Here is a 15222-nt window from a genome sequence, read left to right as displayed (position 1 = left end):
AACTAGAACTGAACTAGAACTGAACTAGAACTGAACTAGAACTGAACTAGAACTGAACTAGAACTGAACTAGAACTGACTAGAACTGAACTAGAACTGAACTAGAACTGAACTAGAACTGAACTAGAACTGAACTAGAACTGAACTAGAACTGAACTAGAACTGAACTAGAACTGAACTAGAACTGAACTAGAACTGAACTAGAACTGAACTAGAACTGAACTAGAACTGAACTAGAACTGAACTAGAACTGAACTAGAACTGAACTAGAACTGAACTAGAACTGAACTAGAACTGAACTAGAACTGAACTGAACTGAACTAGAACTGAACTAGAACTGAACTAGAACTGAACTAAACTGAACTAGAACTGAACTAGAACTGAACTAGAACTGAACTAGAACTGAACTAGAAGAACTGAACCTAGAACTGAACTAGAACTGAACTAGAACTGAACTAGAACTGAAACTAGAACTGAACTAGAACTGAACTAGAAACTGAACTAGAACTGAACTAGAACTAGAACTGAACTAGAACTGAACTAGAACTGAACTAGAACTGAACTAGAACTGAACTAGAACTGAACTAGAACTGACTAGAACGAACTAGAACTGAGAAACTGAACTAGAACTGAACTAGAACTGAACTAGAACTGAACTAGAACTGAACTAGAAACTGAACTAGAACTGAACTAGAACTGAACTAGAACTGAACTAGAACTGAACTAGAACTGAACTAGAACTGAACTAGAACTGACTAGAACTGAACTAGAACTGAACTAGAACTGAACTAGAACTGAACTAGAACTGAACTAGAACTGAACTAGAACTGAACTAGAACTGAACTAGAACTGAACTAGAACTGAACTAGAACTGAACTAGAACTGAACTAGAACTGAACTAGAACTGAACTAGAACTGAACTAGAACTGAACTAGAACTGAACTAGAACTGAACTAGAACTGAACTAGAACTGAACTAGAACTGAACTAGAACTGAACTAGAACTGAACTAGAACTGAACTAGAACTGAACTAGAACTGAACTAGAACTGAACTAGAACTGAACTAGAACTGAACTAGAACTGAACTAGAACTGAACTAGAACTGAACTAGAACTGAACTAGAACTGAACTAGAACTGAACTAGAACTGAACTAGAACTGAACTAGAACTGAACTAGAACTGAACTAGAACTGAACTAGAACTGAACTAGAACTGAACTAGAACTGAACTAGAACTGAACTAGAACTGAACTAGAACTGAACTAGAACTGAACTAGAACTGAACTAGAACTGAACTAGAACTGAACTAGAACTGAACTAGAACTGAAACTAGAACTGAACTAGAACTGAACTAGAACTGAACTAGAACTGAACTAGAACTGAACTAGAACTGAACTAGAACTGAACTAGAACTGAACTAGAACTGAACTAGAACTGAACTAGAACTGAACTAGAACTGAACTAGAACTGAACTAGAACTGAACTAGAACTGAACTAGAACTGAACTAGAACTGAACTAGAACTGAACTAGAACTGAACTAGAACTGAACTAGAACTGAACTAGAAACTGAACTAGAACTGAACTAACTGAACTAGAACTGAACTAGAAACTGAACTAGAACTGAACTAGAACTGAACTAGAACTGAACTAGAACTGAACTAGAACTGAACTAGAACTGAACTAGAACTGAACAAACTGAACTAGAACTGAACTAGAACTGAACTAGAACTGAACTAGAACTGAACTAGAACTGAACTAGAACTGAACTAGAACTGAACTAGAACTGAACTAGAACTGAACTAGAACTGAACTAGAACTGAACTAGAACTGAACTAGAACTGAACTAGAACTGAACTAGAACTGAACTAGAACTGAACTAGAACTGAACTAGAACTGAACTAGAACTGAACTAGAACTGAACTAGAACTGAACTAGAACTGAACTAGAACTGAACTAGAACTGAACTAGAACTGAACTAGAACTGAACTAGAACTGAACTAGAACTGAACTAGAACTGAACTAGAACTGAACTAGAACTGAACTAGAACTGAACTAGAACTGAACTAGAACTGAACTAGAACTGAACTAGAACTGAACTAGAACTGAACTAGAACTGAACTAGAACTGAACTAGAACTGACTAGAACTAACTAAACTGAACTAGAACTGAACTAGAACTGAACTAGAACTGAACTAGAACTGAACTAGAACTGAACTAGAACTGAACTAGAACTGAACTAGAACTGAACTAGAACTGAACTAGAACTGAACTAGAACTGAACTAGAACTGAACTAGAACTGAACTAGAACTGAACTAGAACTGAACTAGAACTGAACTAGAACTGAACTAGAACTGAACTAGAACTGAACTAGAACTGAACTAAACTGAACTAAACTGAACTAGAACTGAACTAGAACTGAACTAGAACTGAACTAGAACTGAACTAGAACTGAACTAGAACTGAACTAGAACTGAACTAGAACTGAACTAGAACTGAACTAGAACTGAACTAGAACTGAACTAGAACTGAACTAGAACTGAACTAGAACTGAACTAGAACTGAACTAGAACTGAACTAGAACTGAACTAGAACTGAACTAGAACTAGAACTGAACTAGAACTGAACTAGAACTGAACTAGAACTGAACTAGAACTGAACTAGAACTGAACTAGAACTGAACTAGAACTGAACTAGAACAGAAGTAGATGTGAACTCGAGCTGAATTAAATAACAGCAGGTGTGGGCAACTGAAGCTATTGCAGGAATCTAATGGGTATAATGAATAAGTTTTGAAAAGTTTTTATTGTTTAATATTTATATTTTAACAGTTTGTGCACAATATATGTGACAAACAACTGTGAAGACTAAAACCTAATTTAAAAACTTTATTTAATATAACGCAATATTAATATTAATCATACGCACTTGATAACCGTTTATGTTGTATATTTAAATCATGGCATATTAAAGAATGAGTCAAAAATCTCAAAACTTTCCATTATGTTTGTCCAGTTTCCTTTAACTAACTCAAACCTATAATTGTTTAATATTTAAACTATAAACCAATTTCTGTTTGCTCTAAACAAAACTTATTTTATATTTAAAAAATCTTCAGAAATGTGAATTTTCCTTTAAACATTAGATTCTATTAAATTAAAAGTTATATCTTCTAAAACACTAAATCCTTTTTGTTACTTTAAATGTAGCTAAAGAAGATTATTTTAAATATATCTATCTTTTTTATTTATACACTTCCTTTCTTTTACAAAATAAGAAATTTATATAGTGAACGGACAATCACTGCAGTAAAAATATACATATATTTTTCTCTATTTAGCAAAAGCTGCAAGGCGAAAAAGTAGATAAAATTAACCCGTAGCTAAAAGTTAAGATAATCTTTTGAAAATGAAGTGAAACAAAGTAGCAAGCTGTGCAGTTTTAACGCTAAACTGAAGCTCGCTTAATGGGTTAAATAAGCAGTAAAGTATAATTTTATTTTTGATTTACATTTAATATATAGAATGGTATAGAGTAAACTTAACTAAAATAAACTGGGATTTCTACTGCACTAGCTATTTTTGTATGCTATAACTTATTTTCCTTGGAAGTAACAATGTTGCAAAATTTTTAGAAAATAATGGAATAAATTTAGTTTAAAATTGCAATTTTATATTTAATCCTTTTTGTCATATTACCAAAAATTTAAATGAATTAATAAAGAAAACCACATTCGCGAACAACATTTAACACTTTTTTAATTTCTATAAATATAAGAACTATTTTATACTACTTTTTATTTCAAAATTAAATCCTTACATTAATAACAACTTTAATATTAAAATATTATTACCTAGAGCGTATGATTAATATTTATTTTGTGCAAAATCATATAGATTATTTTTAAACCTGAAATAATAAACTCTTTAATAAAATGTTTATAATTGCGCTACTTACCCTAAACAAATACTTAAATTATTTTCCCCCAAAAAATAAAATAAATATAGAAGGAATATTAAACCAAGAAAACTTTTCTTAAATTATTCATTAAACTTTAATTTCTTATAATAGTTTTTCTTCTCCACAACTGCTGTACAATGATTCTTGCTTGAATAAAAAAAATCGTCTCTACACCTGGATATTTATATTCATTAAATTTTAAACCATTAAGAAGAGGAAAATGGAAATAATCAAGCAGATTTTGCTGCGTTTATTTTTCCCCCCCTTTAATCTTTTTTTGTTGCTTGGATTTTAACAGTTTTATTTTCTTGAAATATTCTGCATCAATTACAATTTTAATTCAAATTTTAGTTTTTCCTAAGTTTTTTTTTTTCACTTCATCTTTTACTTGTTTAGACAAAGATTTGCTAATGAAAATTGCTTGGCAAATTTTCTACAAGTTTGATGGAATTTTATCAGACAAAGGGGGAGATGATAAAGGATTTTTTAAAAGGAAGACTTAATTTTAGGTAGACCAGACTATAGACCAGACTATAGACTAGACTATGAACTAGACTATAGTCTAGACTAGACTACAGACTAGACTATAGACTAGACTATAGACTAGACTATAGACTAGACTATAGACTAGACTATAGACTAGACTATAGACTAGACTATAGACTAGACTATAGACTAGACTATAGACTAGACTATAGACTAGACTATAGACTAGACTATAGACTATACTATAGCCTAGACTACAGACTAGACTACAGACTAGACTATAGACTAGACTATAGACTAGACTATAGACTAGACTATAGACAAGACTATAGACTAGACTATAGACTAGACTATAGACTAGACTATAGACTAGACTATAGACTAGACTATAGACTAGACTATAGACTAGACTATAGACTAGATTATAGACTAGACTATGGACTAGACTATAGACTATACTATAGACTAGACTATAGACTAGACTATCGACTAGACTATAGACTAGACTATAGACTAGACTATAGACTAGACTATAGACTAGACTATAGACTAGACTATAGACTAGACTATAGACTAGACTATAGACTAGACTATAGACTAGACTATAGACTAGACTATAGACTAGACTATAGACTAGACTATAGACTAGACTATAGACTAGACTATAGACTAGACTATAGACTAGACTATAGACTAGACTATAGACTAGACTATAGACTAGACTATAGACTAGACTATAGACTAGACTATAGACTAGACTATAGACTAGACTATAGACTAACTATAGACTAGACTATAGACTAGACTATAGACTAGACTATAGACTAGACTATAGACTAGACTATAGACTAGACTATAGACTAGACTATAGACTAGACTATAGACTAGACTATAGACTAGACTATAGACTAGACTATAGACTAGACTATAGACTAGACTATAGACTAGACTATAGACTAGACTAGACTAGACGAGTCAGACTAGACTACTATAGACTAGACTATAGACTAGACTATAGACTAGACTATAGACTAGACTAGACTAGACTATAGACTAGACTATAGACTAGACTATAGACTAGACTATAGACTAGACTATAGACTAGACTATAGACTAGACTATAGACTAGACTATAGACTAGACTATAGACTAGACTATAGACTAGACTATAGACTAGACTATAGACTAGACTATAGACTAGACTATAGACTAGACTATAGACTAGACTATAGACTAGACTATAGACTAGACTATAGACTAGACTATAGACTAGACTATAGACTAGACTATAGACTAGACTATAGACTAGACTATAGACTAGACTATAGACTAGACTATAGACTAGACTATAGACTAGACTATAGACTAGACTATAGACTAGACTATAGACTAGACTATAGACTAGACTATAGACTAGACTATAGACTAGACTATAGACTAGACTATAGACTAGACTATAGACTAGACTATAGACAGTAGACTATAGACTAGACTATAGACTAGACTATAGACTAGACTATAGACTAGACTATAGACTAGACTATAGACTAGACTATAGACTAGACTATAGACTAGACTATAGACTAGACTATAGACTAGACTATAGACTAGACGCTATAGACTATACTATAGTCTAAACTACACTATAGATTACGCTAAAGACTATACTATAGGATGCACTATAGACTTAACTATCGACTAGACTATGGTCTTTACTATAGACTACTATATAAACTGCTCTATAGACTACACTATAGACTACACTATGGATTACACTATAAACTATACTATAGACTACACTATAGACTGCATTATAGACTAGACTATATACTACACTATGGTCTACACTATAGGCTAAACTATAGACTGGACTATAGACTACACTGTAGACTAGACTATAGACTACACTATAGGCTAGACTATATACTACACTATAGACTATAATATAAACTACACTATAGACTAGACTATAGACTACACTATAGACTAGACTGTAGACTATACCATAGACCACACTATATAGACTAGGCTATAGGCAAACTTGGCAAAATTTTTGGTTTCATTTTGAAGAGCTCCCTTTTTGGTGCCCCTGACTACTAAAGTTAATCCTTTTTATTACAACTACACTATGCAGTTTCCTTTTTATGTTCTACATACATATATATTTTTTCAGCACTTACTTTTTCTCCTTACTATTTTACTCTACAAGAGGATTATGTAAAATAACGTTTTTTTAGGTTAAAACTGTGTTATTGTTTGCATTGTGTTGCTGTTGCATTTACCACCATTGTCAACATCTACTCTAGGTTTTGTGTTGCTTGCCAACAGTTATCGTAAAAAAGTTGTCAGAGAGGCAAAAAATCATGAAATTCCCAGTTGGCTTAAGGCACCAAACCATTACATAGTTTTAGTTAGTCATATAATTTAAAATTTTGAGCTGTTGTTTTTATTACAATTTAAAAATGTGTCTTTTTAAATAATATTTAGTCTTGAATAAAACATTATGCCAAATAATTAAAAGTAGACTTAGGTCGTGTGTTTTAGTTATAATTGCAGTTGCTTTTATTTATGTATATTTTTATAAATGTCAAATCTTTTGTAGGTTTTTGTTGTGCATTGTTTTTAATGGAAATTAAAAATTAACAAAGCATTGCGCCAAAATAACAGCAATTTTTGCTACAATGACAACTGCATTAAATATACAACAACAATTTAAATACACTTATACACGGTCATAAATATTTACAAAAGACTCACATACATGATTTCAAAAGGACTATGCTTACACACATTCGCTTGCAATCAGCAATGTCATTAATAAACACACATACATATGCAAAGAAAAGGATTTCAGGCATAAATAAACATTTAAAATTCACACCGTTGCAAGTCACTTGCATACAGATGAGATGAAACAAAAATCGGGAAGAACTGTTTATAAGGGGGTGTAAGAGTGCAAGAGCGTGTTTTTACAAGGCAGGCTGTTTGAAAGATTTTTAAATTTTGTAATTTAACTTTTGGTAATTTCTGAAACTTTTAAGTAAAAAATTTTAAACTGAATTAACGAACCTACAGAAAGATTTCTTAAATAGAAATTTTTGTATGGTTAAAACCGAATTAAAATTATTGTTAAATATTTTTTATTTAACAAAATTCTCATTCTGATTTCAAAACAATATATCATCTATATTTTTTTCCTAAAAAAAAAAACTAAAAATCCATTAAGATTTACTTTTTATTCACATTAATTATTGACATAAAATATGTGAATAATTTTCGCACTAATTACATCGTATTGAAAAAAATTACCACTTGTCTATAAATTCATGTGTTAATCCCTTTTCACAAATAAAATTAAAAAAAATACTAATTAATTAAATAGACACATTAAATAAAATCACACTGTGAATGCAAACAAACAAATGTTATAAATTATAAAATAAAGAAGTTTATTTTTTTATATTTATGATTAAAAAGGTGTCATAAATAAATAAAACATATTGTCAATCGAATACGAGGCAACGAAGGAAAAGTGATTAGAGTTTTCTGTACAATTACTCGATATATAAAGGTACTTGAGTTCAACAGATTATATTTGAACGATTAGAAACCTAGAAATCTGTTTCAAAAAATTAATATCTTTGCTAGACTACACAAGACTAAAGACTATAGACTAGACTAGACTATAGACTAGACTATAGACTCGACAAAAGACTAGACTATAGACTTGACTATACACTACACTATAGAATAGACTATAGACTAGACAAAAGACTAGACTATAGACTAGACTATAGACTAGACCATAGACTAGACTATAGACTAGACTATAGACTAGACTATAGACTAGACTATAGACTAGACTATAGACTAGACTATAGACTAGACTATAGACTAGACTATAGACTAGACTATAGACTAGACTATAGACTAGACTATAGACTAGACTATAGACTAGACTATAGACTAGACTATAGACTAGACTATAGACTAGACTAGACTAGACTAGACTAGATACTAGACTAGACTATAGACTAGACTATAGATCAGACTATAGACCAGACTATAGACTAGACTATAGACTAGACCAAAGACAGATGTTTTTTATCGCATTTTATTTATTTAAAATATTTTTTTACAATTTTGAAAATTACTTATGTAATGGTATTCTGAGTGCATACGTACATACATACATATATATGTATTTCTGTTTTTAACAGTTTCTTTTATCAACCCACTTTATTCCATTTAATTTTACAACTATTTGTTATTGATTTTATTTTCAAATACATATAAATTTGTTTTATTTTCTGTTATTTTTAACTTTTTTTTTATTGTTCGTTTTTTATTTTTAGAATGAAAACAATTTAATATTGCATTCCTACATACGAAAATAAATTGCTCTAGTTTAGGATTTAAAAAAAAAACTTACTAAAAACATACATACGAAATACAATAACTAAATACAGTTGTTATTTTCGAACGTTAAAAAACAAACAGGAATTTTCATAATTAAAATGCTATTAAAAGCAAAACATACAGAATATAAATTTACATTTAAAAAAATTTAATACAATATAAATATTTCACAAAAATGAAATAGAATTCTTAGCAATAATAAAATCAAAGAATTAACAACATTTAAAGTTAAAAGTTCATCAACTTAAATTTTAATATTTATAATTTAAAACCTCATTTATGTATATAGGCTTTCATATGAAATGCTTTTTTTGCTCTTCGGTTTGTTCAGATTTGACAATTGCAACAAACATTTTCATCATTTTTCAACATCGTTGACCTGCGGTCAACAACCAAGCAATTTCAATGATTTTCTGTCATTGTTGGAATTTCAATGTGGTTTTTCATTATCAACAACGAAATGAAAATCGCGCAGCCCGGAATATGTACAACATTAATAACGAAATAAATATTGCAATCGTTTAATTAAAATGGTTTATAATGAAAACCCCGTTAAATACAAATGCGGTGCTTTAAGTTTATTGCAATAAATTTTAATTAAATATGATAGGGGGTTAAATTACTAAATACATAAACATAACTTTTATTTTAAATATATATTTAAGGATAATAACAATATCATGAACAAAAAAAAAAGAGAACATGACATTTTTCGCCTTAGGGTGCACAACCCTGTTTAACTTAAACAGATATTATGTGACCTACTCTTAAATGAATACGGATTCTTAGTTGTTTGTACCTGAACTGTAACTGAATTATATCTGAACTAGAACTGAACTAGAACTGAACTAGAACTGAACTAGAACTGAACTAGAACTGAACTAGAACTGAACTAGAACTGAACTAGAACTGAACTAGAACTGAACTAGAACTGAACTAGAACTGAACTAGAACTGAACTAGAACTGAACTAGAACTGAACTAGAACTGACTAGAACTAGAACTGAACTAGAACTGAACTAGAACTGAACTAGAACTGAACTAGAACTGAACTAGAACTGAACTAGAACTGAACTAGAACTGAACTAGAACTGAACTAGAACTGAACTAGAACTGAACTAGAACTGAACTAGAACTGAACTAGAACTGAACTAGAACTGAACTAGAACTGAACTAGAACTGAACTAGAACTGAACTAGAACTGAACTAGAACTGAACTAGAACTGAACTAGAACTGAACTAGAACTGAACTAGAACTGAACTAGAACTGAACTAGAACTGAACTAGAACTGAACTAGAACTGAACTAGAACTGAACTAGAACTGAACTAGAACTGAACTAGAACTGAACTAGAACTGAACTAGAACTGAACTAGAACTGAACTAGACTGAACTAGAACTGAAAGAACTGAACTAGAACTGAACTAGAACTGAACTAGAACTGAACTAGAACTGAACTAGAACTGAACTAGAACTGAACTAGAACTGAACTAGAACTGAACTAGAACTGAACTAGAACTGAACTAGAACTGAACTAGAACTGAACTAGAACTGAACTAGAACTGAACTAGAACTGAACTGAACTAGAACTGAACTAGAACTGAACTAGAACTGAACTAGAACTGAACTAGAACTGAACTAGAACTGAACTAGAACTGAACTAGAACTGAACTAGAACTGATCTAGAACTGAACTAGAACTGAACTAGAACCGAACTAGAACTGAACTAGAAACTGAACTAGAACTGAACTAGAACTGAACTAGAACTGAACTAGAACTGAACTAGAACTGAACTAGAACTGAACTAGAACTGAACTAGAACTGAACTAGAACTGAACTAGAACTGAACTAGAATTGAACTAGAACTGAACTAGAACTGAACTAGAACTGAACTAGAACTGAACTAGAACTGAACTAGAACTGAACTAGAACTGAACTAGAACTGAACTAGAACTGAACTAGAACTGAGTATATTACCAACTATAGTAAGGTCTATAGATCCGGAAATAGTCGTTACGTTGTAAATATCAAAAATTTGATAATTCAACAATACCATTAGCAAAGTACAAAATGCATTTTTATACCCTGCACCACTTTAGTTGGGTGTATGCTGATGTTTATAGCTCACAAAAATATTGAACTTTCTTACATATATAATATTGATTCTTGATATGTATAATTAGTAAGAATTTCATCAAAGAAACATTAACAAAGGCAAATGGAAGAACAATTAAAGAATTTATTAAAATATTAAACCTTAAAAATTTATTAATGTTCTATAAAATCTCCAAATGAAGCTAAAAAATTAAATTATTTTTTACACTCATTTAATTTTAGCCCGTAAAAAACTATAAATTTAGCACATTAAATTTAATTTAAAATAAAATAGTTTATTTAAAGCAACGCAAAGTATTGAAAAACCTAATAAAATTAAACACTCATAAAATAAAAACAATTTTCCAATACAGCAATAACATCATAAAAAATTCTTAAAAATACAACATAACTGCCTTTAAACTAAACAAAAATATGCAATATTTTTTTGTAATAAAAAATAATTGAGCAAAAAAGTGATAAAATTTTTTTTAATAGAAAAATATACAAAATATAAAACATAAATATTAAATATTACTTGCTTTATAACAAAAAAAGTTTTTTTTTTAAACAACAACAAAAAATATTGTTAAATGCTTTTAAACAATGATTTAAAACATAAAAACTAAACTATGACCAATGTTTTTTATAATTAAAAAAATCAACTAAAAAAGGAAATGCTTTCAAAATCACCAGCAACAAAAATTCGTTTTAATTAAAAAGCAAAAAATGGCGTCCAATATGTATATTGAAAATTTAAATTTAAACTAAAATAATAACGATGACTACAATATAAAGATACTTACATAACAGTACATAAAATTGCTTATAAAAACTATAATTTATTATTCTGTTAAAGAAAATATTAATATTTTCCAAAACTTAAAATTTTACACGCAAATTAATTTAACAACTATAACAAGAAACAAAAAACAGAGATTTGAAAAAATATAATTTTCAAACCTAACACACAACAATGCCTACAACCTCTACTACGTCAACAGTAGATACAACCACCTCAATAACAGCAACACTAGCAGCAACAACAAATATTAGCCAAGATGCACTCAATACCTCGAAAACAACAGCAATGTCTCACAGCAGCCAACAACAGCAGCAACAACAAATACCCAATACATACTTAATCGGACCAATACACAATATGTCCACTGGCAATGGAGGAGGAGGAGGAACAGCAGCAGCAGGTGCAGTAACTGCAGCTGGTAGTGGTGGCACAACTACTACTACTGCCGCTGATAATGTTATTCTAGGACCTCAAGGCAATACCACTTTCATAGCTGTAACACATCAACAACTCCAGCAACACCAACAATCAACAGCTCATAGTACAGCTGGTATTGGTCCACCAGCTACCTTGACTTCAAATCTATTGGGTTTTGTTGGTGGCATTGGTATTGCCAGTACAACAGCAGCGTCCGGTGGACAACCGGTTTTTGTTACGGGCATTGCAACAATTGCTAATAATAACAACAATACTAGTAGCAACAATAACAACAATAATCCCAATGATAATAACAACAATATGGACAATACCAGTGAAGATTCAAATCCCGTTACAATTTACAGGTACTACTTTCCCACTCACACAGTGTTTTGAATTCACAAAAAGGACGAAAGAGCAATTTACCAACAATTAGTTTAATTAAAAGTCATAAAGATAATATCTCGACTTTGTGCTCACTTAAAATAGAGAGTGTGAGTTAATAATGGACTAAAAATTTTATTTAAAATTTATTTTATTCAAATATTTGATCCTTATAATTATCAATATTCTTATATTCTAAAGTAAAACAGCTTGAGTATGTCATGAGTTCTAGTTTAGTTTTAGTTCAGTTCTAGTTCAGTTCTAGTTCAGTTCTAGTTCAGTTCTAGTTCAGATCTAGTTCAGTTCTAGTTCAGTTCTAGTTCAGTTCTAGTTCAGTTCTAGTTCAGTTCAGTTCTAGTTCAGTTCTAGTTCAGTTCTAGTTCAGTTCTAGTTCAGTTCTAGTTCAGTTCTAGTTCAGTTCTAGTTCAGTTCTAGTTCAGTTCTAGTTCAGTTCTAGTTCAGTTCTAGTTCAGTTCTAGTTCAGTTCTAGTTCAGTTCTAGTTCAGTTCTAGTTCAGTTCTAGTTCAGTTCTAGTTCAGTTCTAGTTCAGTTCTAGTTCAGTTCTAGTTCAGTTCTAGTTCAGTTCTAGTTCAGTTCTAGTTCAGTTCTAGTTCAGTTCTAGTTCAGTTCTAGTTCAGTTCTAGTTCAGTTCTAGTTCAGTTCTAGTTCAGTTCTAGTTCAGTTCTAGTTCAGTTCTAGTTCAGTTCTAGTTCAGTTCTAGTTCAGTTCTAGTTCAGTTCTAGTTCAGTTCTAGTTCAGTTCTAGTTCAGTTCTAGTTCAGTTCTAGTTCAGTTCTAGTTCAGTTCTAGTTCAGTTCTAGTTCAGTTCTAGTTCAGTTCTAGTTCAGTTCTAGTTCAGTTCTAGTTCAGTTCTAGTTCAGTTCTAGTTCAGTTCTAGTTCAGTTCAGTTAGTTCAGTTCTAGTTCAGTTCTAGTTCAGTTCTAGTTCAGTTCTAGTTCAGTTCTAGTTCAGTTCTAATTCAGTTCTAGTTCAGTTCTAGTTCAATTCTAGACTTTTCTCTGATGATTATATATTCCGGACTGTAATCTATTCTAGAACTTTCTCTTTGGCGTTTACTTGACAGGTATCATTTTCCTCCCTACTTGTCGATTTTTCCACTCTTCTATTTACTTTAGTAATTATGTATGTGAATAAATATTTAATTAAATCAAATATCCGCACTTGCTGTGACACTTTGTTAGTACAACTTTAATCGGTATTATTTTCCTAGCCACTAAACATATAAAAAATCGCCCAATGTCAGCAAAATGTTAGTGTATCCTTTTTTGTTGTTGCCTGTGTTCAGTTTTGCTTGGCTCAACATTTATTATGTAAATTAACTGGAAAATCTGTGTAGGAACACAGCAGCAACTAACATGGAAACAACAACGCTACAAACTATGTATTTGCATTAACAACATGTATGCATGACAATGTATATACAATGTCCACCATTATTGGAGACACAAACCTACTTTAGGCAAAATATTTAAATAATGACTTCAAGAATGTACGTATACAGGCGATCTACTCTGGGGCGTAATAGAAAAAGATGATCGAGGCAACTGTTTTAAAGCCGAGCATTTGCAAAAATATTAAAATTGTTTTAAATAAAACAATCAGTATTAAATTTTAGAAAGTTACACTTTGGTAAATTTAATTTTATGCCATATTCTAACCCCTACAGAGTCCACGTTCTACTAAGTTTTACCAGTTACCCTTCGCCAATTAATTTAAAGAGTATTTGCGTGCCACTTAGTACTTTCAACTAAAATGTATGTATTTTTTGTATTACCTGCGGAAACATCATCTCATCATCCAAAAGCATTTGCGTTTGATGTTTTGAACTAAAACATTTTATCCAGTTGATTATACCTAGTAATTCGACACAATTAAAATACAGATTTTCCCCTTAATATAGCAAAAATTTAAGTTAATTAGAAATACAAAGTAGACTGTCAAAAAAAGGGGGAAAAACTTTGTAATTTGGAATTGTCATACTACTTAAAAAGTTACAACTACAGCTTAGTATAGCAACATTGTTAAAAGTGAACAGAACTCTGTCGTTATTTGTTATATTAATGATGGATAGGGGGACTCAAAAATAGGGGGCCTATAGTACAGACTATAGTCCAGATTATAGTATAGACTATAGTCCAGACTATAGTCCAGATTATAGTCCAGACTATAGTACAGACTATAGTCCAGACTATAGTACAGACTATAGTCCAGACTATAGTACAGACTTTAGTCCAGACTATAGTACAGACTATAGTCCAGACTATAGTACAGACTATAGTCCAGACTATAGTACAGACTATAGTCCAGACTATAGTACAGACTATAGTCCAGATAAGTACAGACTATAGTCCAGACTATATTACAGTCTATAGTCCAGACTATAGTCCAGACTATAGTACAGACTATAGTCCAGACTATAGTCCAGACTATAGTACAGACTATAGTCCAGACTATAGTACAGACTATAGTCCAGACTATAGTACAGACTATAGTCCAGACTATAGTACAGACTATAGTCCAGACTATAGTACAGACTATAGTCCAGACTATAGTACAGACTATAGTCCAGACTATAGTACAGACTATAGTCCAGACTATAGTACAGACTATAGTCCAGACTATAGTACAGACTATAGTCCAGA

At 31.1% G+C, this 15222-nt stretch overlaps 1 protein-coding gene across 4 annotated transcripts in view; it reads left to right on the top strand.

The window, feature by feature from the left end:
* LOC119609859 (voltage-gated potassium channel subunit beta-2-like) overlaps window positions 1–15222 on the top strand; it is a 147744-nt gene that overhangs the window by 119266 nt on the left and 13256 nt on the right. Inside the window, exon 1 of one of the 4 annotated variants that reach the window (XM_037964850.1) lies at window positions 11584–12541. The exons of 2 other annotated variants lie outside the window; for them this stretch is intronic. In XM_037964850.1, coding sequence (XP_037820778.1) covers window positions 11931–12541 — 611 coding nt within the window. In that variant the 5' untranslated portion in view covers window positions 11584–11930. Of the gene's footprint in view, window positions 1–11583; window positions 12542–15222 lie in introns of those variants that run through there. One more of the 4 variants, XM_037964849.1, reaches the window with a different exon arrangement.

This window comes from Lucilia sericata, unplaced genomic scaffold (assembly GCF_015586225.1).
Source record: "Lucilia sericata isolate MDLA Ls3-8-SP2 unplaced genomic scaffold, ASM1558622v1 Contig001069F_arrow, whole genome shotgun sequence".
NCBI lineage: Eukaryota > Metazoa > Arthropoda > Insecta > Diptera > Calliphoridae > Lucilia > Lucilia sericata.
The sequence above is the reverse complement of the archived record's forward strand: the minus strand, read 5'-3'. Positions and strand labels throughout refer to the sequence as shown.